Raw genomic sequence first — 25,458 nt, 5'->3', positions numbered from 1 at the left:
CGTACAAGGAAGCTAACATCCCTTAGCGTATGGCTGGAGATTGAAAACATCAGGACTAGACCATGAGCCCTGGCTCCTGATTCAGTATTTCTCCCACCCTCTTATATTGGTGGAAACAGCCTTAAACTACGATTGGGAAAGTAAGTGAGCAGCAACACGGACCCAGGTTAGCCAGTAACTAAATTGGAGAATGGCTATATAAAAAGGAATTAAGCACGACAGGTTGGGAAATAGCAGCACATCACCTTGTTTGCCTTTGAGATAACACCGGCAGCCACAGTTACAATGGGAAGCAGGAAAGCATTAAACAGCTACAAGGTGTGCAAAATGGGATTCAGAGCCAGAAATGCTGGGGTTTAAATCCCGGCTGCAGTACCTCCTGGCTGTGAAACCTCTTTGAGTGTTTGTGTTCATTTATGGCAAATGGAAAAACGTTCTTGTGAAAGTGAAATGAAACAAGGATGTCAGAAAGCACCCAGCTCATAGCAGGCGCCCAGAAAATGTAACTGACTCCGCCTTTCTTGTCTTCCTCAAGTAAAGTGGTATGAAATTCCCCGAGGCTAAGTAATTGCTTAAAAGGAGATTCTACTTTCCCGCTCTCTGTGGCCCAGGGTTAAAGCAGTGGCATGCGTGACTTTCTTCACATGGGTTTTCATCTTCTGCTGCATATATGCCCATAATATCTCCCCCCTGCCCTTTGCTAACAAGATGGCAAGAGAGGAATTGAAGGAGACGAGAAAGAACTTGGAAGCAATCAGTGTAACCCAAGTAACTGGCCAACTGTTTATTCTTAAATCCTCTAGCTTTTGGGAATCTATTTCCAAAGAAGGATTGTACACAATAGGAAAACTTAGAACAACTGTGTCAAGGATATGGGTAACTGTGGATGTTAATGTATTTCCCTCTTCAACAGCAGCGGGAGGTGATGTGGCAATTGTGTGCCATCAAAATTACAGAAGCTATACAATACGTGGTGGAGTTTGCCAAACGCATTGATGGATTTATGGAACTATGTCAAAACGATCAAATTGTGCTTCTCAAAGCAGGTATGTGCTTTGCAAGTGAATTTTGAGATCTCTTCCTAACCTGCTTTCACCAGCTTATTAAAGAAATGCTTGGTAAGGAAGGTGTCGCGAACAGTTTTTCTCCAAATGATAATAGCTCAGGTTTCACTTTGCAGAAACTAAGGAATTTTTTTTAAAATGTTTGAGTTTTTTGAAGGAAACATTCCCTCCATTTTGCTTCTTCTCTCTGTAAAAAGATTAATTTGAGGTGGGAATGCAAACTAGTACAGCCACTATCGAGAACAGTATGGAGATTTCTTAAAAAACTGGAAATAGAACTGCCATATGACCCAGCAATACCACTTCTGGGCATACACACTGAGGAAACTAGATCTGAAAGAGACACGTGCACCCCAATGTTCATCGCAGCACTGTTTATAATAGCCAGGACATGGAAGCAACCTAGATGCCCATCAGCAGACGAATGGATAAGGAAGCTGTGGTACATATACACCATGGAATATTACTCAGCCATTAAAAAGAATTCATTTGAATCAGTTCTAATGAGATGGATGAAACTGGAGCCCATTATACAGAGTGAAGTAAGCCAGAAAGATAAAGAACATTACAGCATACTAACACATATATATGGAATTTAGAAAGATGGTAATGATAACCCTATATGCAAAACAGAAAAAGAGACACAGAAGTACAGAACAGACTTTTGGACTCGGTGGGAGAAGGCGAGGGTCGGATGTTTCGAGAGAACAGCATGTATATTATCTAAAGTGAAACAGATCACCAGCCCAGGTTGGATGCATGAGACAAGTGCTCGGGCCTGGTGCACTGGGAAGACCCAGAGGAATCGTGTGGAGAGGGAGGTGGGAGGGAGAATAGGGATGGGGAATACATGTAAATCCATGGCTGATTCATGTCAATGTATGACAAAACCCACTACAATATTGTAAAGTAATTAGCCTACAACTAATAAAAATAAATGAAAAAAAATTATTATTAAAAAAAAAAAAGATTAATTTGAAAGACACCTGCATTCCCCAGCCCTAACCATCACCTGTGTTTGGTTTCTGCGCCCCAGGCCCTCAGGAGGTTTTGATAAGTTGTTAGGAAGATGGCTGTTTATGGAATTCAGAGAGATATCCCTGGCTTTTTGTTTGTTTGTTTGTTTTAATAACAGGAGTCTATGTGTTTCTGGGCTTCCCAGGTGGCTCAATGATAAAGAATCCGCATGTCAGTGTAGGAGACCCAGTAGTCGCTGGTTCCATTCCTGGGTCAGGAAGATCCCCTGGAGTATGTAAATGACAACCTGTTCCAGTATTCTTGCCTGAAACATTCCATGGACAGAGGAGCCTGGAGGGCTGCAGTCCATGGGGTTGCAAAGAGTCAGACACAACTGAGCACGCACGCATACTTGTGTTTGTAGCAACTCCAAGACTGGATTATTGCAGGACACAATCTCTCTTACGTAATACAGGCCTTAGCTTAGGCAGAAGTCTTTAATTACTCTAGTGAACTCTGCCCTTTTAAATAAAGAGATAAGGTGACTGCGTGCCCTTGGGCTAAGCCCAGCCCTGTTGACTCAGAAAGGGGTCTCTAAGGTCAAAATCTACTCACCAAGACAGAATAACCCATTCCATTTCTGCCTTTGCTCAGGTTCTCTAGAGGTGGTATTTATCAGAATGTGCCGTGCCTTTGACTCTCAGAACAATACCGTGTACTTCGATGGGAAATATGCTAGCCCCGATGTCTTCAAATCCTTAGGTAAGAAAACGTCTTCAAATCAGGGCTAGGGGAAAAGTTGGGAGTTGGGTGATAGCTCTTGAACAAAATGGAAATCATGGGTTTTTTTGGATATAAGAGTTAAAGGATGTTATACACTAATACATACCTGTGTTAATAATACTTTCTGATTAATTACCATAGAAAATTGACAGCTTTGTGTCCATATGACATGTAAAGGTCTAGAGTTTCATTTTATCTATTTGGTATATTCTTCCAGTTCCCTTCCAGATTTTAAGAACCAGGTTTCCAGGGGATATGTTATTCAGTAAACTGGAGGATATGATTTACTACATAAATCAAGCAAAGATCTGAAAGTCTGCCCTTCCATACCCCTCAAATAACAATGTTAATGAGATATCAAAGAAAGAAAGTGTAGTTAAGTGAAACTATGGCATATACCTTAGAAATAAATTATTTTAGATGTCTATAATTTAAATAAAGTGAGATAAAGTCATTAAAATTGGGATAGTATCCAAGATATATTGTTAAATGATTTCAAAAACAAGTAAATGGCATATATACTTGAGAATATATATTTGAGAGGTATATATACTTGAGAATAGCCCATTGACATTTAATTATATGCACATAATATGGAAATCTGAAAGAACAGACACCAAACTTAACCAGTTTTGGGGGGTGGATTTTTATTTTATGGAACTTTCACATTCTGTGTTTTCAGTTCTATAATAATTATAATGGTTTTACTACCATAAAGTGTCATTTGTTTTCATTTTTAAGCATGTTGTTTTAACACGCTTGTTTGTTTTAAGGAAAACAAAAAATGAGTGAAATTAGCATCTCAGACTATAGCTGTTAGGCTCTGTTGGTTAAGAGTGTGGGCCCTGAAGTTAGGCATCTAGCTTTGAATCTCACGCTGTTACTTCCTATCTGTGGAATCTTGAGTACATTCCTTTTCTTCCCAAGTTTGTTTCCTTGTCTTTACAGTGGGGATAGTAACAATAATACTTTCTTCATAGGGCTGTTGTAGTATTGATAGAATGCCCAAAGAATCCTCTCAGAGCAGCATCTAACGTAGTAATCACCTAATAAAAGTTCACTGTCAGTGGTACTTCCCTGGCAATCCAGTCGTTAAGGCACTGTGCTTCCTCTGCAGGGGATACTGATTAAATCCATGGTCAGGGAACTAAGATCCCACATGCCATGTGGTGTGATCAATAAAAGAATACATGTATATATCTTAAATTACAATATTTTTTAAAGTTTCCTCTCATTGTGAATGATGATATTGGTAGTAATGGTGATGGTGTCTAAACTGGTTTTTTCTTTTAAGGTTTGAAAGTATTACACTACAAGAAATGTTATTAGTATTCTCTCTGATCTTCAACTACTAGATCTCTCTTCACTTTTTTCCATCTTTTTTTCTAGGATAATAACTAAAATCCTAACCTGTCTTTAATTTTGGCAGGTTGTGAAGACTTTATTAGCTTTGTATTTGAATTTGGAAAGAGTTTATGTTCTATGCACCTGACTGAAGATGAAATTGCATTATTTTCTGCATTTGTCCTGATGTCAGCAGGTAAGGTAACCAAATATAACGGTTTTTAAATTGTCCAGGTAAAGAATTTTTACAAGTACACAACTTATAGTGGCTATAGTATATTCAGGGGGATACAAAGAGAGACTGCCACCCTTGTTAAGATCTAATTTTCAGTTTTTCAGGTAACAATCCCTCTGATACACACATTTGTACTTGTACTATTTTAAGAAGACCTCATGCCATTCTGATAAACTCTTAAGAAATGAGAATTGAATAAAATCCTGTCTACAATTAACCTCCTAATAACAAGAGAAATGCTGTGGCAGAGTAGGCTTGCCCTCCTTAAACACCAATCTCCAAGATAATGTGGTGTTTAAAACCTTCTCCTTTTTCTTAAAGTCCATTTGGATGTCATCTACAAGTTTATCTGAATTTAATCTCTGTTTTTAACCAGTACTGCCTCTTGGTGACAATCACTTTTGAAAATTTGCTATCTTCTTTTTGGAATTCTTAGTCATAAAGACTCTATCCTAAACTAACAGCCCTTAATTAATTTGGCTTTCTCTTGACAATTTTAGTTGCCTTGTACTCTTAAGACAATTTTCATATTTTTTGGAATGGCTGGGAGAATTGATATGAGTATTTCCTTCAGAAATGTAACTTTCAGAAAGTGTTGAGGGGCTGTGGTGGTTGCATTTGCACTTGTTTGAGCATGGTTTTAGATTTAAATGACTGTCTTTTTGGAAGAGGAGGACCCTCCTTTCCTTCAGATGTCAGTAAAAATGGAAAGGCTTAGCACTCTGTTTTGTTTCATGGATTAGTTTTCTTCTTTAGGAGCAAAGTTTGAATGAGGGGTGAAAGTGGCCTAATAGTCCCTGACTCTGTATTGTGGTGTAATAATCTATATCTAAGAGTCAGGAGGAATTGGGTGTTCTGACACCAACTGGAAGAATACTAAGGAGTCTGGTTTTTCACACTTAGATCGTTCATGGCTGCAGGAAAAGGTAAAAATCGAAAAGCTGCAACAGAAAATTCAGCTAGCTCTTCAACATGTCCTACAGAAGAATCACCGAGAAGATGGAATACTAACAAAGGTGAGAGCCAAAGGTTTCCAATTGACACAGCTGATTACCCCTTGCCAGTGATCACGCCAATCATGTTTGTAAGTCATCCCACCAGACCCCAGAATCCTCAGTTAGTGGCAAGCTACTGAAAAGAAGTATCTCCATTTCAGAAAATTCTCTTGTGCCAAAATTCAGGTTAAGATCTATTTATTATCATTGGTTATAAAGTGTCCTGGAATAATAGAGCAATGATTGAATTTTTTTTAAAGCACTGCTCATTCTGAAACCCTCCCCCAACTATTCCATAAGAGATGGGCAGAAAGCAGAGTTAATGTTCCACACTGATATAAACTAGAGAACTTAGAATTTAAATCTTGGAATTTAGAAGAAGAAAGTGATGAAGGACTAAAGCAACCAGAGTAGCCATCTATTTTAGTTTTAGTTCTATTTCTATTAAATTCATTAATAATCAACAGTAAATGACTTTTGTATTTTCTTCATCAATTTCTCATTACTACCCTGTATGCAAAACATAAGATTTCATTTGTGCTTATTATCTTTCACAATAAAAATATAATTAGGATGGCAATTTAAAATAGGCTAATATCCTTTGATGCTAGTGCTAGTAGTATGTATTTAGTCTTAGAAAAATTAGCCCTGTTCTTTCTTGGATTATTTTATTTGTTTTATTGTTCCAGATGATGATTTGAAAGGTTTCGGGTTTTCTTCCTGTTTACTTTCATTCTTTCCTCCTGATAGCTAGGCAAGGTCAGAAAGGAGAAGTTGGGGGTTAATTGCAGTTTGTTTTTGATTTTGCATCTATTAAATGAGACACTGAGGCAGGAATGGGAAATGGAAGAACCACCCTTCTCCATCTTCTTGCCCCAGTGCCAGGATACCATTAGGGTCTTTGATTACAGAGAGCACCTAACACATAACACATGGTCAAGATCGATGCTCTGGTGAAACATTTCTTAGGATGATTCTGAGTTGGATATTTTGTGCTGTACAGTGCTGTAGAGTTTAAAAAGCATTTGTGCAAGTCATGCTACTGTCCTCAGCAGGTAAATAGTCAGTGCTGAGACTCCACCAGTCCTGTTAACTTATTTTTTTTTCAAACCAAGGCCTTTTGCTCAGACCCGGAATTGCTTTGTTCTAGGCAGAGCTCTTTCTAGCGAAGAAACTTGTCGTTGGAGTTGGCTAGTATTCCTTTTGCATAAAATATCTAAAGATGGCTTTGCCTGTAGTAGCAGTGACTTTGTCTACCCGTGGCTGCCCCTTGATCCACTTCTCTGTTCTCTCTTACCACATCTCTTCCTTTTCCCCGGGGGTAAAAGGCAGGGTTCAGCATGATAGAGCAGAAAGCATGTTGGAATAGGAGGAGGAAGTAAGAGACTTGGGTTCTTTTGCTTATGATCATCTTTTCGGGTTACAAATTATTGAAGACAATATTTGTCTTCAAAATCATATTTAACATATACCTGGTATTCTATGAGTATATCATTTATTTTTACCATCCCTCTATTACTAGATGTTTAAGCTGTTTCAAATGTGTTTCATCTTTGTAAACAGCGTTGTGACGATTGTCCAGATTCCCTGATTTTTGATTCTCGCATCTCTTCTCTCCTAACCCCGTGTCCTTTCTTCCACTTACAGCTAATATGCAAGGTGTCTACATTAAGAGCCTTATGTGGACGGCATACAGAAAAGCTAATGGCGTTTAAAGCAATATACCCAGACATTGTGCGACTTCATTTTCCTCCATTATACAAGGAGTTGTTCACTTCAGAATTTGAGCCAGCCATGCAGATTGATGGGTAAATGTATCACCTAAGCACTTCTAGAATGTCTGAAGTCCAAACAATGAAAAGCAAACAAATCAATTAACCGAGACACTTTATATGGCCCTGCACAGACCTGGAGCGCCAACACACTGCACATCCTTTGGTGATCGGGGTCAGGCAAAGGAGGGGAAACAATGAAAACAAATAAAAGTTGAACTTGTTTTTCTCATGCATATGATTTCCATTATGCCTACAGATATGGACCCTTTTTCTGTCTCGACTTCTTGATCGTTGACCTCTGTTTACAACAGAAGGCGGGTACTAAAGTTGGAAGATGTCCTTTTCTTGTAGCTCACTGCCCACAGACTTTCTACAGAGTCACCCATCTGTCGGTAACCACAGAGGGTCCAGCACTAATCGGTGACTGGTGTGCATAGCGGAGGTTGCGGCATTACTTTGCACAACTTGCTCTTTGTCTCATGAAGGAAGTTTTTATTTTTTTCACCGATTATTGCCAGTCAGCAGGATGGCACGAAAAGGGTCCATGGCACTAGCAACAATAGCATTATAATATATTACAGGGTAAATGGGCATGAAGACTATATATAGCTAAAAAGAGATATTGTTTATATATTGTTTTAATTAATATAAAATGTAGTTACTGGAGTAGCTTTTCCTGTTGAATTGATAAGGCACTTTCATTTTGCACCTTTTTTCTTTAAATTAAATGCTAGCGTGTTCACTGTCGTGTCGCATGTGCACCAGAAACACAAGTTTAACTGAGAAGGCTTGGAAGGTACGTCGGGAGGTATTTATGCTGCTGTTTACACAATTATTTTTAAAAGACTGGCTGGTCATATCTAGAAATCATGCTGTTGGATTTTTTTTTTTTTTTTTTTTTTTTACATGTGAATTTGGAATTAGACACAGAACTCTCCCTAAATTGTACTTTGCTTTTGGATAAGTTTAAGGATAGATGTGTTTATGCTTCATACAAAGTTGAGTGATTGATTCGGGTGGATTTACACCCTCATGCACAGTATTTTTCAAAAGCTTTTGAACATGCCACCTCATGGAGATTGGGGGGTGGGGGGTGCTCATTTTACATAGTTGAGTAGACTCAGTCTCAACTTGGAATTCTTAGGCTTTAAGAACAGATCAGTAACCAGAATATTTATCAGAATCTAGCTTTTAGTAGAAGAAGGACCCAAAGATTTTGTCTGGAGCAAACGCACACTCCCCCATGTGTGAAGACATGAAGCATTTGGTTCGTGAATGTTTATGTTCTTGGTATCATCTAGGAACCCTGAGACTTTCAGAGTGAATGGTTTCTAGACTAACTGCCTCTCCATGGTGTCATTCTAGAACACTCTTCTCCATATTTCACAGTCAGTGGACAGGAGGGCAAAGGAAACATACGATGTTGAACTAGTTTCTCTTATTTAAATGTTGACTATTGTTAAGTCTTTAAAGTGAAGTCGATGCAAGCTGCAAACATTTTCTTTTGTATTTATCTTCACTAGAAAACTGTGGACTGTAATTTATTTTATTAAATCTTTAGAAGACAGTTTGGCTTTTGTATTCAGGTGAGAAATATTGAGTTGTTTTTGTTTAATTTTGTGTATGTGTGTGTTTTTTGTATTTTACATAATTCCCAGTGGTGGGGAGGGGAAAGGAACAGTCTGATAAGGCAAGTGTGCATATTCTAAAATAAGTGACCTTTGGGAATATAGGTGTTTAGATGATTTTAGTCACACTTGGAGTGGGATTCAAACTCCTGGCCTAACATCAAAGACCATGTCTATAGAGAAGAGAGAACATCTTCCCATAGTGTAAAGGTGAGCGTTTCCTAGCACCCTTTTACAGGGAAGAAAGGATCTCCTCTACCACCAGGGTTTCTTCCCCCATCCTCCAATCTTCTGCAGGAATTCAACTCCTGCTGGGTCACCCAGAGCCCTCCACTCTGTTTTTAACTCCACTGACTTTCTGACTTGTTTCCTGAGGGACTTGGAAAAGGGGAAGGAACTATTCACACAGAAGTGTGTATGAAGCCTAAATAACATCTTTTAACAAAATGTTTTTTTTTTTTTTTTCAAAAATACAGTAAGGGTTTAAGCATAAGTAGAAGATGAGAATAGTATTTACTTAAATTTCTTACAAGCATATAAAACTTTATGTGACTTTATATAGAGAGGTAACAGTCAAAGTATAGTATTTATATTTGGGCAAGAAGGGTTAAATCAAATTTTTAATTTAAATAAACATAGTTCCTTGAAAAATCAATAGTATTTATACTCTGAATAGAGTACCAACTTTAGTTCAGTTATTTATTCATCCTCCCCACCCCCCACCCCCGCCACCCCATTGTTTCTCCTTTTGGGAAGAAACGGTGTGTTTTATTTTGGTTTGGGTTTGTTTTTGTTTCTTTGTCATTTTGATTCACTAAATTTGGGGATGATTTTATTAAAGTCTATTAACTTCTTTTTAACCAAAGCTTTCTGAATATGACCAGCCTCAGGTGCTAGCGCATTAAAGAGCAACTAAACCTAATTCCAGTGTCCATTTGTGAAATGATGAGAGCTAATTGGACTTCTCTGAGGGTGAGAGAGAATACAATGTTGAACATAAATTTCTTTTCCCAGAAAGGATTTTGCATGTAACTAATGCAAAAAAAAAAAAAAAGCTCTAATCTCAGTAAGTCACTCCATGGTGACATTGCTTTTGGAGTAAACCAAGATACATTGACATGATGCTGCTACTAGGTCTTTGTGAAAGAAAAACAGGGTGTGGACTTTAAGACGAAGTACATCGACAGTGTAGGAACAGAGTCGTAGAGGCGTGCTCGGTGAAATGAGGGAACAACTATTATACGGATCGAAGTTGGGATCTGAAGTTAAACAATTTTTGTTGAAAAAATATGAAGTGCAGAGAAGGATGTGAAAAACTTTGTATTTTTAATTTCTTCCTTATTATAGAAATACCTGTGTGATGAAACAAAATACTTGGTGATATAGAACAATTATTCTTAATCATTCTTGTAATTAAAATTGCCTAAACATAAATGTCCAATAGTCTTTTAAAGATTGGAATCACATCATTGTTATCCTGACTGCTGTAATGCCTCTTATACAATTTTTAAACGTATGGTAAATAAGGCTTTTGCACAAAGCCTGAATACCTTCGGTGACAGTGGTGTCCAAATGGTTGCATTGTGTTGTGAAGAAACTGGCCTTGGTCACAATGAAATCAAAAGTGCAGATGAAAGTGCTTTTGGGGGCAGTTTGCAAATTGTGGTTAAAGCTATGGATTTTTTTTTTTAAGTGTTCAGCATCCTAATTTGCTTTAAAGGTGTGGATTTTTTTTTAAGTCTTCAGCATCCTAATTCACCCTTTCTAACTTAAAGAAAACATTACTTAAGACACTGCTTCTAAGTTTGGTTGTTCTTTATAGTGTGGATATTCAGATCTCTGTGAGCGTATGGGGATGGGCTGAGGGTCAGGTGAGGAGGGAGTGTGTGAGTGTGTGTGTGTGTGTGTGCGCGCGCGCGCGCACATGTGGTTTTTGTATGTATGATGTGTATGTGTCAGACCGCTTCTAGGCTACTAAGTGTCAATGGAAAAGAAAATGTATTCAAAATACTTAAATCAAAACTAGAAGATGGAAAAAAAAAAAGATTTATTCTATACAAAGCCTTGTCTGGACCACTTTAGAGAGACTTCTATTTTTTTAACCCTTCTATAAATATTTGATGGCACTTGAAATATTCCTGCAATAAAATGTGATTTGTGTAAAGAAAAAAAAGATTTTGTAATGTGAAACAAAGAAAGAAAGTAATGTAATTTTCTAAAAAAAGAAATACAAACAAACAAACTTTGTATTATTTTCTTGATGGAATTTGTCTATCTGTCTTTGGAGAACTTTTTATTTCATTGAATGTGCCATAGTAGAAATACGTGTTTTTAGTTTTAGACTTAAGGAATAGCTGTTTGTGTTCCGACATTCCAAAATGCAAAACAACCTAGTAAAATCTTTAATGAAAAGGTTTAAGTAGGATGTAAGCGTCTCTCATTGTTGCTTTTTTGCACATGTTCTTCATTCCTCTCTAGTGCAATATGTACATAGAGCACTTCCAGGTGTACTTTGATCCCTCAGGGAAAATTACATATTTGTACAGTTTTTTTGGTTTTTGTTTCTTGTTTTTTTTTTTTTTTTTTTTTTGCCTTTTGTTTTTGGCTAAGGAATGTCGATTGAATCACTTGTTATTGTTGAGGGGCAGCCAGATAATAATCCTAAAGCCACTGTTTCCAACATTGATTGTTTAAATCATGTGTCCTTCCAATGCTATTATTTGAAGATAATAATAAAAAATTATTTTCTGACAGTTCTTTGTGCTGATTGGTGGGAAAAAAAAATGGGTAAATAAGCACCTTACGATTGACTTAACTGTGAATGACAATCCATCTTGATATCAATAATAGAAGCCCTATCATTTTGGAGTTCGGGTTATAAGAAACAAACAATGCGCTCAGGGATCTTCTAAAACTCTTAAAACAGGGTGGCCAGTACTACTGGGACAAAATTGTGTTTTGTATTGTTAATAATTATGATAATACTATCCCTCCAAGGCACAAGTGAACTGTGTAGAACTGCGTGTGTGTAAACCTCACTATTGTTCATTTTGTTTTGTTCAAAATGTATATGTTCTTCGGTCTTATGTGCTTAAAAACATTGAATAACTTCCAGAGCAGTATAAAGTGATGCCAGTATGTTCAAAAGATAAACTAATAGGTCATAATCAACCAAGAGCATCATTCAAAGTACAATCCTGCATACTTCACTGTTTCTCTAATAATTAAAATATTATTGATAGATTTTATTTATAGCATTATATATTAAAAGGTATTTCAAATTCTACATAGTATGGATAAAAATTTTAGAAGCAGTCGTGAGATAAGAGCCCTGCCCATCAGCCCAGTGAGAGAGGTAAAAGTTGAAACTTTTTTTTTTTTCAAATACCAGCAAGTAACTCCTTTTTTCACTGTGTTCTCCTCTAGAAACAAACAAAAAAAATTCCTTTTGGGGGGATTTTAACTGTCTTCTACTTCCACATTTGTCATCTGTTGAGTTAATATAAGAGCAAATGGCTATAAAGACAAACAAAACCCACCAATGTAACAGCAACATGAGCCAGCTTTTAGGGTAACATTTTGTGTTTTTGAAACATTTTGAAAGTAATTATTTCAATATGTTACTTTCCATAACCTCAGTGAACCTCAGTGTAATTGTTCGCTTTGATTCTTCCACACCTAGAGTACACTTTCAGAAGAAGCTTTACCTGTTTTCTTATCCCCAAGGAAAAGCAAAATTTAGGATAACTTTCCATGTTGTTTAGATAAAAAAGAAACCATCACCTTGTTTTGATGATAAAGACTATGAAAACTGGCAGAAATCTCTCTCTCCCCATATACATATACATATACATATATATATATGTATATACACACACATACACATACACACACAGAAGTTATTGACATACATATTATACCATTTAGTTCCCAGTTCTTACAAAGATATGATACAGCAGAAGCCCATAAAAACAACTTTATCCTATAGATCAGGGTATATGCCCATAAATGCAGTTGCAACAGTACATTATCTATTACTAACAGTCCATGATACACATCTTCATTGTATTTCCAAAACACTGGTATTATTAAAGAGATTCCACCAGATTTGATGAAAGAGACTTTCCTACTATTGTTTATTCTTAAGATAAGGTTGGCAAGCACTATCTTTACAAAGTAGTTGGTTTCGCTTCTGGGTCTGTTTGCTTGTTTGTGTAAGTGAGCTCATTTTTATCAGGCTCTCAGTACAGTTTTTAAAATAATCCGGAAGCCTGGCTTCATGCTAAGGAGATATTGTAGATGGAGGGGCTCTCCATGTTTAAGCAGACCCTCAGAACTTAGAGCAATAAATACGTTCAGTCATTTATTTATTTATAAATGAATGACAGAATATTCAGTCCAAATAGAAACAATGTCTTTTCAGCAATGCAACATAACATGGAGTCTTGTGTTAAGAAGGTGAATATGAGAATTTTAAGGAGATGCCTAGAAAATCCATATTTGCTGTTGACATTTAGTGTTTGCCACAATGAACATCACATCTCTTTTTCTGTTTCCCTTCTAAGAACTGATGAAAGATAGCTTCCTATTAGCTTTGACATGCTGCATGTGCCATTATGTTGTTCTCCAAGAGCAACTAAGTTCTTTGCAGTGTTCGTGTGTGATTCTTTTCTCCTCGTTATTACTTTAACATGAATGAATAGTATTCCTACGAACTTGGTTATCATTGAACAGATTGCATATGTAAATGCAGATAATTCTTGAGCAATATAGTGAATATGATTTCACACACACACAAATCTATATGTACTGTACACATCTTCCTGAATCTAAAACTCTCTTCTTAGCCACAATGGTTTGAAATCTCATATAAAACAGTGGTAAATTTTTAAACATTAGGACATTAGCTGGCTGCTTCTTTAAATGTACCTGTATTGTCTGCCTGCTCCTTTTGTGGAGATGTGTTTTTGTATTGGATGTTTGGGCCAATGGGAGGCTTCAAGCAACAACATATTTTCCCAGTTTAAATATATTTAACATACGACAAACCCCAGACAAGGCTTTTAATATGTATAAAGAACTGCAGTGTTAGGTGGTTTATTTGCAAACCGTTTTCAATGTTGTCCATTTTTATGGCACCTTTAACAATATTCTTGTTTCCAAAGTACAAAAAAAAAATAGGTTAAATAATCTAGCCATAACTGAATGTCAAGCAATAAAACAAATGACTTTTGTGCATAGACTTAAAAAAATACAAATTTTAGACATCTGCATGTAAATGCAATCTCTTGTTTACTGCTTTCTTCAACTTGAGCAATTGATTCCTTATTTACTATTAACTTAAGAACTTGTAATGGCCTGTAAACATTTTCTCTCTTACTCTTCTTTCAAATTTACCTTCGTCCCTGCTTTTGAGTCATAATATTTAATGTTGTTCTGCACATCTCTATACAGTTAACTTTTTGGCTTTCATTCTGTATAGATAAGAAAATGTTATATTATAAACAGCCTACTCAGTGCAAATATTTATCTGTTTATCAAATCCACAATATGCTGTATAATACTGGTTTTACTATATAATCTATTTTAGACATAGCTGTTTAGAACTAGAGTGTGCTATTTTTGTGTTTTTCTGATGTGTGGTGCTAGATAAGTTACTTTTGTGAACAACAACAACAAAAAAAACCCTTTTATTCCTAGACAATACCACCTTTGGGTCTTGTTAATTTCACTGAGTATAACTATATATTTGTATATATATACATATATATATATATCTACCTGTGCCCAACGGCAGCTGTATCAGAGTGCTGGATTTGGGACATGCTTTTCTCTTTAAATACATAATATCATGATATAAATTATTCTAGAGTGTATTTAATTAGGATAAAATTACTTCCTTAGTATGGATATTTGACATCTATAGGGTGAATTTGTTTATAAATATGGATATATGAAAATGTATTAGCATTTACTTTATGTTTGCTACTTGGCTTTATACCATATCTCCTAAGCTGAAAAATAATTTGCCAGGCCTTCAAGATCCTAAAGAAACACTCTAGTTTAATGGAGTATTATTTTTTTTCTTACTAAAGCACCTTATTATTGGCACCTGACAGAGTTGTGTACTTAGCTCCTATAATAGATAATACACATTTATATAAAATATCCTTGTTGGCTTGATGGCAGAATAAACCTTTCCCCTCCTACCTGAGCCATGAGAAGTATAGAGACATCCGCTATCATGGCAGAACATGGGCAATAAAGCAGCTTTGACAAGGGATGTTCTGTGTTAACTTGACCTCAACCAGTTCCATGAACTGCGTGAAGGACCTTCATTTAAAAGTCATTTAATAATGAGCTTAGTTAATTCTTTCACCTGTTCCCCCAAGACCTATTGGCTTTCTTAAAAAAAAAAAAATCCACGTATATCAAATATCTAACTAAGGATGTAGTTAACCTTATTAAATATTGATTAGAATTGTTCTGTAATATTACTGAATTTGTAAGATCTTTAGCAAAGATTTTTGAGCAATTTATAAATATAGAGCAAATGTTTCTGTTTACTGCACTTTTTGTAATTGAAGGTGATAAATTCTCAAGCCATGGTTATTGGCTTCCATGCACTGAATATTTACCCACAATTCTAGACATTTTCCATTTTTATGGAAGAGTTGCTGTTACCTTAATTATAAATGCAATCATGTGGTTAATGAGAGCTAATGCTAATAGTTAACCTTTTAAAGTGAATTGGCTACAGTTTAGGGAGAAATCTCTTTGAATACAAATCATTTCATTCCTTATTGCTTTGCTTAGAAAGGGATTGAAACTTTTTTTTTTAGCACCATTTCGTATCCTAAGGTTCCTAAGGATAGAGATAGTATCTCTTTGTGTCTGCACAGTGGCCAGCACATGTCAGCATTTGATAATTGTTAAATGACAACAAGCGTGCCCAAATTCCAACTTTTTTCCTGGGTTGTTTTGGTAAATTTATAAAGTATGCCAAGCCTTATGGTTAATACTTTCTTCTTTAAAACTTAAGTTTTAAAGCCACATTTTCAAAGACCACATGAAATGCTGATTCTAATTGTGTGTGGGTCTTGAGGATTAAGCACACAAATTTCAAAAAACTCTGTGAGTAACAAACTCAGCCTTCTGTAAATATACATGCAAGTTCGGAAACAGTAATACTGTACCTATAAATATGAGCTGTCTGTTTTGTGTACAGTATGTAAAAACTCCTTTTCTGCCACACTAAAAATGCAAGCCATTTATGGGAATCCTAAAAAATAGTATTGTACTAAAACTTTGCTAATGATCTTTATTAGAGGATCATCCAACTTTTCACTGACATTGGGTTTTCTTTTCAATTCACTCTTACAGTAGTCTGCTTATTTCCAGCCGTTTATTTTATTGAGTCCTCAATTTAAAAAAAAAAAAATATTTTGATTCATTTTGTAAATACAAGCTGTAAAAAAGAGAGATTTAATGTTGTCTTTTAAATACTCCGATTTTCATTCTAATATGAATGTTGTTATATTGTACTTAGAAACTGTACCTTTAATATTACATTACCTTTATTAAAAGTGCATTGAACACATCAATTTTAGATGTGCTTTATGTACTGTTATCCTATAATAAAATTTCAGCTTCTAATGGACCACTTGCCTCATTTTTCTTTCTTTTTCTTGGTTCTTGAGTTGCATGTACAGTTTTCTAGCTTGTCTCCATAGAATGGAGTAGGACAACCTTGCTACTCAAAGTGGGTCCATAGACCTGTGGCACTGGCATCACTCATGACCTTGACCTTGTCAGAAATGCAAAAACCTAGGCACTATCCCAGACCTACTAAAACGGGATGTGTATTTTCACAAAATCCCCAGGTGATTGGTTTTCATATTAACATTTGAGAAGCACTGGTCTATAAGGTAGTACTTTAAAAAAATATAATTCATCTCTATTTTGCAGGGAACAAAACATATACAAGGATCGAGCTACCCTTTGATCAGAAAAGGCAAAGGAAATTTCAACTTGTGAGGAAACGTCTATTGGTTGATAGTAGCTGCCAGAATTGCAGAAATGAGGATTCTCAAAGGAGTGCCATGACTGATCGGTGATATCTACCCTGAATGCAGGAGGGCAGAAAACCTGAACTCACACCACAGTTTGTCATCTTTGCTTTAGAAATCATTAAAGGAGAATGTCAGAATGAAACCACAGGCTTTAAGGATGCCAAAGACTTTTTAAAAATCTGACTTTACCTGGGCTATCATTGTACCATCCCAGGCTGGCCCCTTCTCTTGAGTAGATCAGATAGGAGTAAACCAATAGAGTTAACTTCAGCTAACTATCACATAATTTTAATGATGCAGAGCCTCTTCATAAATTATTTTCAAAGTAATCTCAAGGACATTGACATTATAAAATATTTGGAAGTCAGACTGAAGTCAGACTAAAGGCAACTGAGTTGGGCTTTTGCTCCACCCACATTCCTAAGCATCTCTTGCACTTAGTAAAATAAATATTTGAAATGATCCCCAAAGTCACTGCATATAACAAACATCATGAATCACATTAATGGATCCCCAGTTTGTCTGGAGGCAAACCTAAACACCCAAGAGTGGCAGAAGCCTCTTGCTAGATTAACAGCCACTTTTTCCTTTTCCTGCACCATCAGTTGTGAGCTTGTTTTCCTGATGTCACTTATCTATGATTAAGGAGTTAACAAAAGTCTTTGTGTGTTTACTATGATTCTGGATTTTTTTCTCTTTTGGAGGGGAAATATTGACTCTAATAAGATATAGTCATGTCTCAGTAATCCATTTGTTACTTATCTGCCTGATAGATTTCTCAAACAGTATTTTTAATTCCAGAATGATTTCTTTGTAGGGGAGAAGATGGTTCAACTGTGACTTGTTCTTTGCCTACAGAACAAAATTAATTTTAGCCTCCCTCACAGTTAATTACAATAGTCACCCCCTAACAAGTCTCACATCTATCTTTTACCATTCTTTCTTTACTGTTTCCATAAAATACACATTGTATTCTAAAGACAAATACTTATTTAGTTGTCCTACTTGGAATTATTTCTGCTATTATTACCTTCACTCTGTGGGATAGTTAGGGTCTACCTATAAATAACTAGCATCCATGGAATGAATGTGGAGGGGGAAAAAAAAAATGCTGAGAAATTGGTGCAACCAATGTGGAAAACAGTATGGAGGTTGAAAAAGAAAAAAAAAACACCTAAAAATAGAGTTTCCATGTGATTCAGCAATCTCACTCCTGGGCAAATATCCAGAGGAAACAAATTCAAAAGATAGCAGCACTATTTACAATAGCCAAGGCAAGGAAGCAACCTAAATCTCTCTCCTTTGACAGAGGAATGGATAAAGATGATGTTGTACATACATACAGTGGACTCAGCCATTTTAAAAAAGAGAATGAAATAATGCCATTTGGAGCAACATGGATGAACCTAGAGATTATTGTATTAAGTGAAATAAGTCAGAAAGAGAAAAACAGATACCATGTGTAACACTTAAATGAGGAATCTAAAATATACAAATGAACTTATTTACAAAATATAAACAGGCTCACAGTCATAGAGAATGAACTTATGGTTACCAAAAAGGAAAGGGGATAGGGAGGGATAAATTAGGAGTTTAGGATTAGCAGTTAAAAACTATTATGTGTATCAATCAATAAATAGCAGGATCCTATGGAATAGCACAGAGAATTATATTCAAAATCCTGTGATAACCTAGAAAGTAACACAACATTTTAAATCAACTATACTTCAAATTTTAAAAATTAAAAAAAAAAAATTGGCATTCAAATGAACAGTTAATTCTGGGTCTTATTTTAGCCCAGAGATCATCTTATTTAGAATCCAATAAAATATACTTCAAAACTATTATCTTCTGAATAGAAAAATTTGAATACTTTAGTCATTCTGTTCTGACAGCATTTCTTTGGCTTTTCAGGAGTAATGATAATTCCTCCTCACTTGAAGTACCCTTTATTGCTGAAAAGCCTAATTAGAACAAACTACTGTTGGCAACAGTATTTCTCCCATTAGTTTCTGAATCAATTACTAGATTGAAACATCTTTGCTAGGGGGCTATTTCAGGATTCTCACTTTGAAAAGACCTTATGGATAATTGTAAATTCCAGAAGAAATTCCCTGAGTGAAGTAGTTAGCAGCTTCACTTCATGGCCAAGTTCATCCCAGATCAAGCACAGGAAGCTTGTTAGCTGAGGGGTAGGAAAATAACATGGTACTGATTTTAAAAAAGAAAAAAAATAGATGACCTTGCACATTTCTCTATCTTGATTTGGCTGACAAGAAGAAATACACATAACAAGTCTGATAACTTCACTTAGCCAGGTACTTGTATTTTAAAGTTCTTTTTGAAATTGTAGTCCACTGAACCATTTTATAAACTCAAAATGAGTAACTACTCTTGTAAATTCTTTCAAAATGAAATTGGCTTCTTGTACAACTTACGAGTTTATTTCTCAGTTTTCGCAAAAATGGAAATAAAATCTTCTGCTTGAATATCCACAGAATAACATGGAACAATCACTTTGAAAAACATTTGGCAGTGTTTTCAAAAGTCGAACACAAATTTACCATACAACCCAACAATTCTATTTCTATGTATCTGCCCAAGGGAAATGAAAACACAAATTTCACACAAAGACTTGTATACAATCATTCATATCAAGATAACTCATAATAACCAGAAAGTGGGAACCATCTAACATTCATTGTGTTGACAGGATAAACAAAATGGGTATATACATAAATGTGCTACCATTTAGCAACAAACCAATTACTAATACTTGCTACAACATGGATGATCCTCAAAAATGGGTGATCTACTAGGAGAAAAGAATCCAGATGCAAAAGACTATCTACTGTATAATTCTATTTATCTGAAGCATCCAGAAAAGGCAAGTCTGTAGAATTATGAAGCTGCTTAGTGTTTGGCCAGAGATAGAGATGGGAAGAGAGATTAACTGAAAAGGAGCACACAGGATTTCTCAGGGCGATGGAGATGTTCTAAAACTTGGTAGTGTTGAGAGTTGCACAGCTGTGCACTTACTAAAAATCAGTGAATAACTGAAGTAAATTTTATGGAACATGGATTACACCTCAATAAAAACTGTTTTATACACACACACACACACACACCGTGTTTTCCCTATAACTCAAAGAATAAGTCCAAAGTTCTAAATTCTTTAGCATGGTAGGAAGACCCTCTTAGGCCCCTCCCTTTCCCCCGTCTAAGGGCCTTCACTTCCCCAACACAGTGATACAGTAGCGTTCTCCTCCCCACACCATACAACACTGTTTCATACTTATGTACTCCTCACACCCCCAAAACCACAGCCCCTTTATCCAATGAACTCCTACTAGGCCCACAAGACCCAGCTAAATGAAACTTCTTCTCTGAAGTAGCCTCTAAATTGTCTCAGTCAGAATGAGTTCCCTCCTCATTGGGTTCCCATAGTATCTATAATGTGTGTGTGTGTGTATGTGTATGTGTGTGCACACACACGCCACTGAAATAAACACACACAACATGAGAGCTGTGAGTTTCAATTTTATTCAGGGACTTACTGAAGAGTATAACCCAGGAGACTGCCTCTCAGCTCTGAGGAACCAAAGAGGTAAGCGGACAGGTCAGTATACATGTGGTATTCTGGAAGGCAGATGTAACCAAGCAAACCTTCTTGGTATAAAAGGTTGCTGCTAGTCAAGAAAAACAGACAGCTTAATGGTTGTAGCGCTTTTCTAAGTATAGGAAAATGCATTTAATCCTCTCAAAAAACTGCTGAATAGGTGCTCCACGCTCACACACACGTGCTCACAATATCTCTATTTTATTGATGAGTCAGTTAAGACACTTGAGTAAAGTCACAACAAAGTCTGGGTCTGTCCAATACTGTACTTGTCACCTGTCCTCCTTCCAACTTACCATACCCTCAAGGTGGAGGAGTTTCTAGGACAATATGCAGCCCGGAGAAGGAAATGGCAACCCACTCCAGTATTCTTGCCTGGAGAATCCAAGGGACAGAGGAGCCTGGTGTGCTCCGTCTATGGGGTCGCACAGAGTCGGACACGACTGAAGCGACTTAGGAGCAGCAGCCCCTCAAGCGAGTGTCCAGCAAATCCTGTCTCAGCTTCCAGGGCAGACTTACCAGGAGTCTGGGGACCTGGAGAGGGCCCCGCCCACTGCGTCACTGGTGACGCCATCACGCAGGGTCGAGGCGGCGCCGCCACGTCCTTTAAATAAGGCCTTCCCAGGGAGTGCGCGGGCGAGAGAGGAGTCGGGTGGAGGATGAGTTTCTGTTCCGGGGGGTCGCGGTCTGAGCCAGAGCCGCCGCTGACCACGAGGTGGGCGGCAAGGCAGCTTTGTGACGGAGACGCGGTGGGGAGGGCGCGCTCGTGAGAGTCGGGAGGCGGGAACATGGCGGCCCGTTGGCCGTGCCGGGACCCTGAACAGCTGGTGCTAGCGCAGACCTGTTCTCCGGCTTTGCTGGCCGTTTTCTTAGCTCCCTGAAACCTTGCTTCTCCTTTAGTTCCCTTTCCCTCAGCCTTCCTTGTGTCTTCCTCGGCTCTCTCGCCCCAGCTTCTCTCCGGGCAAAAGTGTGGAAGGTGGGTTCAGTAGGAACAGGTGAGGCCCGTCCGTTACTGAGAGATAGACTCTAGCATTTGGCTGAGTTGCCCACAAACTCTTTATCTGTACGCACAGGATGACAGGAGATGCACTGAACTTGGAGTGTTGATGTTCAGACCAGATTTGTAGTGCTAGTGATTCCTCTTCGTGATCCCGTTAAATGCCACTTAAGTTATCTAGACCTCAGTCTCCGCAAAAGTGAGGTTCTGTTTGAAAGATTCTTGATATCCAGAGCTTCTGCCCTTCGTCGCTCCCCAGAATTTGCCCCATAATTATCGTTGGGAAGGTGGAAGCATGATTTATTTTGGCAGTAAGGGAGTCGGGGCAGGAGGCTGAGTGAAGATATACGTCCCGTGCCCTAACAGGATTTAGTATATGAGCAGTGAGAATGCCAATGTGTTTCCGTCTTATTTCGCGAAGTTCTTGGAATAAGTTAAATGGAGAAGGACTGATCCTGTGTCAGCTTCACGGTTCCGCCTCAAAGACCTTGGAAATAGTCATCTGTCTGCTTTTTTTTTTTTTTTTTTCTTTTTTTCTTAAGTGTCTGTGTCGGGTGAGGGCAGGTGTTAGGAACAGGTTCTTGCCTCATCTGATTTAACAGTATCTGGCCCGCCAGTCACCTGATTTTGTTCTTGATCTTTGGTTCTTCCTCAGTTGAGTGCAAATTCTGGAGAAATCCTCTTCTTTTAAGAGCCTGCACAGCCAGGCAGCAGAATTGTGAACTAGAGTGAAGGAGAAATCTAGGAATATGAACTCCATGATGGCCATGGGTGAACCAAGGTTGAACTGGTGAGTTACATCTGTTTGTAATCCCCTAAAGTGGACTGAGGGGCTTTCCAGGTGGCTCCGCTGTAAAGAATTCGCCTACCAATTTAGGAGACACAGGTGCAGTCCCTGGGTCAGGAAGATTCCCTGGAGAAGGAAATGGCAACCTGCTCCAGTATTCTTATCTGGAAAATGCCAGGGACAGAGGAAATTGGCAGGCTGCAGTCCATGGGGGTCTTGAAGAGTCGGATACAACTGAGGGACTGACTAGGCACCTACGCAACGAGATTGAAGTGGGTCTGGTGACTAGATTAGGAAAGGAGGGTATCTGGCCTCCTTTCAAGAGGATAAGTTCAGTAGCTTAGGAGTTTACAATTCTCATCCACACCTACTGAGCAGTTTTGAGTTACCTTTGACTGTACTTCCTCTCCTAAAGTGATGACATTTCAGCAGTTGGATTGCATCTGTGTATAAGTCCATCCTGTATTTATTGTTGGTCTTAGTGAAGGAGAGATACTGGAATATTCTTGTATTCAGGAACCTAGCCCATATCTGTACAAGGAATAGACCTTATTTAAGAATTGACAAGCTTTTTTTAAATATTGGAATCTATATCAAGTGATAATGTAAATGCATAGACTATTTTAGAAGTGTATGAGACCATCCCAAATAAAGGACTCTATTAAGTAATATAGTGGCAATAGAAATCTAATGTATGTGCTGCTTTAGGTCAATTTGACACACATTTATTGAACATCTATACTAGTGAAGGAGTTTGCTAGCAGAGGAGAATATAAAAGTTACAAGGGATAACAATGATAGCTAAGATAGCACCTGACTCAAAGATTCAATCAGTATGTATTCTAGTATAATGTAGATGATGATATTGTGTATTTACTTCACTAGCAATCATATTACAATATAGAAATGTTATCGAAGTAACATGCTATACACCTTCAATTTACAAAGTGTAAAATGTCAAATTTATCAGATAAAATCAGTATGTGCTTAATAAGTACATGCTTATTGCAAACAGTGCTCCCTTACTCCAAGGAGCTCACGATCCCTGGGCCTGTGACTTTGTTTTTGTATGTTATGCAAAAATTTTAGAATTTAATGAGATGTCACAAATACATAGGAAGTAATAAGAAACTACCCTGGTGTATAGCAAATAAGATTTTTTAATTTTATTGTTTGTACATTAATCATTGTTTTTTAGATAAACACCTTTAAAAATAGAAAAGATTATGGGGCAAATATGCTAGAATTTCCCATTTTAGGAATGGCCAGCTGCAGGTGCTATTTGATTAGATTGTTCTGTTGTAAGTTTCTAGAGATATGCTCATTTATGCTTCTTGCTGTAAAGAATATGTTCAAATGCAACACAGATGCTGTTCTGTACCATTGATATTGTGAAACCAAGTGTGGTTCAGGGCCTTTGCAATGTATTATAGACCTTGGAACTGTTCTTTTCTATAGAATCCTACTAATTTTTGTCCTCCCTAGATTAATGAGTCTCAGTGTATTTAATTTTTAAATTGTTTCCTTAAACCAGCATTTATTTGACACTTACTAGATGGAAAGCCTTGACTACAGTATGTTAGTCTGTAAGTTAATTACAGTATGGAAAATCATATATGACCTTACAAGTGGTTTTAGCAGAGGCACACTATTGATCACATTTGCCAAGTAAACAAAAATAATTGGATAATCAGTCTTTGTAGTGTTTTTTGGCCAAGCACAATGGTGAATGAGACAAAAATAAGTTGGGAAGCATTTTCTTTGAGCAATCAAACAGCTTAATGTTATGCCACAGAGCCTAAAATGAGTACTAAAGGAAAAAACAAGGCTGATTATTGAAATTGGAGAATTTCAGAATGGGCCTAGCTTAAAAACTATACAAGAAGTAAAACATCTAAACTCACACATCTGGTATGGGAAGTTAAAACATTAAGAAGTGATTTTCTGGGAAAGGAGAGGTCGGGGACATGTAGTTTTAAATTGCAGTTGTACCATTATGCTTGTTAATCTTGCCTGATATTTCAGTTGTCAAATCCAAGTAAATTACTTTGTTTTTCAGGGATGTTTCACCAAAAAATGGTCTTAAGACATTTTTTTCTCGAGAAAATTATAAAGATCATTCCATGGCTCCAAGTTTAAAAGAACTATGTATTTTATCTAGCAGGTAATATGCTTATTTATTTGGTTATTTATATACATATTTGATATTTTTCTGATACTTGAAGTTTTATATCTACCTGTCTATATCTACTGTGAAACATTTGAATTATAGGAATGTTAAAAATTAGAAAATAGAAGAACTTAGTATCCCAAAAGACCACTCTTTGGTGTACATATGTAACATCTTTTAAGACCTTTCTCTACACATGAACAGATACATATTAAAAATGCGGGGAGTTCCCTGGATGTCCAGTGATTAGGACTTCATGCTTTCACTGCTGAGGGCCTGGGTTCAATCCTTGGTCAGCGAACAAGCCATGCAGTATGCGGCCCAAAAAAGAGGGATGTAGGTTGGAAATCACACTATAAATACTATAAACACTATAAAACTTTTGCAATTTGGTTTTTTCATTTAACATAATACTTTAGGTATTTTGTGCCCCTGTATTATCTCAGTCTTCTTAATGGCTGCATATTACTTTACTATACAGAGATACTTTTAATTCTTTTCACCAGTTTTATATTGTAAAATGTTTGTGCAGTTTTAACCGTAACATTTATAAATTTCTTGTAATTATTTCTATAAGATGAATTTATAGAAATTGAATTATTTGGGCAGATACTATAAACATTTTATATTTTAATAGATACCACCAAATTGCCATAGATTTCATGCCACCAAATTTCTGGTATGAGAATGTGTGTTGTGACAGTAATAATTTCCCCTTCTCACTGCTTACCTGCCTATAACAGCTCTTCTTTCCTTTGTGATTGGCTGCATCTACTCTGTTGTGGATGAATCTTAAAACTGAGTCATGAAGTTTACTAGAAAGAAATGATGATAATGTGCCAGATGAAGAATTGGGGAGCTCCCCTAGGAGAGCTCAATGTTTACTTTCATCTTTTCTCCACTTTTGCAACGGAGGAAACATATTTCCACCCTCTGCATGGAATGGGACCCCATCTTTTCCACTGTTTCAGTGCCCTGTCAGTTAGCATCCCCTGTTACTCCCACTTCTCTCTCTCTTTTGTTTTTGGGTGG

General features: G+C 37.0%; 2 protein-coding genes across 4 annotated transcripts in view; both read left to right on the top strand.

Moving 5' to 3' along the window:
- Positions 1–16,441, top strand: part of RORA (RAR related orphan receptor A) — a 781,107-nt gene extending 764,666 nt beyond the window's left edge. For both annotated transcript variants that reach the window (XM_061157286.1, XM_061157287.1), the window contains 5 exons: positions 914–1,046; positions 2,676–2,783; positions 4,234–4,344; positions 5,287–5,399; positions 7,026–16,441. In XM_061157286.1, the coding sequence (XP_061013269.1) occupies positions 914–1,046; positions 2,676–2,783; positions 4,234–4,344; positions 5,287–5,399; positions 7,026–7,190 (630 nt within the window). In that variant the 3' untranslated portion in view covers positions 7,191–16,441. The remainder of the gene's footprint in view (positions 1–913; positions 1,047–2,675; positions 2,784–4,233; positions 4,345–5,286; positions 5,400–7,025) is intronic.
- A 4,588-nt stretch (positions 16,442–21,029) lies between these two features.
- Positions 21,030–25,458, top strand: part of ICE2 (interactor of little elongation complex ELL subunit 2) — a 60,672-nt gene continuing 56,243 nt past the window's right edge. The window contains exons 1-3 of one of the 2 annotated variants that reach the window (XM_061157284.1): positions 21,030–21,187; positions 22,125–22,259; positions 24,316–24,420. In XM_061157284.1, the coding sequence (XP_061013267.1) occupies positions 22,219–22,259; positions 24,316–24,420 (146 nt within the window). In that variant the 5' untranslated portion in view covers positions 21,030–21,187; positions 22,125–22,218. Of the gene's footprint in view, positions 21,188–21,344; positions 21,449–22,124; positions 22,260–24,315; positions 24,421–25,458 lie in introns of those variants that run through there. The other variant, XM_061157285.1, reaches the window with a different exon arrangement.

The sequence above is a fragment of the Dama dama genome, chromosome 12, assembly GCF_033118175.1.
Source record: "Dama dama isolate Ldn47 chromosome 12, ASM3311817v1, whole genome shotgun sequence".
Classification (NCBI taxonomy): domain Eukaryota; kingdom Metazoa; phylum Chordata; class Mammalia; order Artiodactyla; family Cervidae; genus Dama; species Dama dama.
This window is presented reverse-complemented; position numbering and strand designations above follow the sequence as displayed.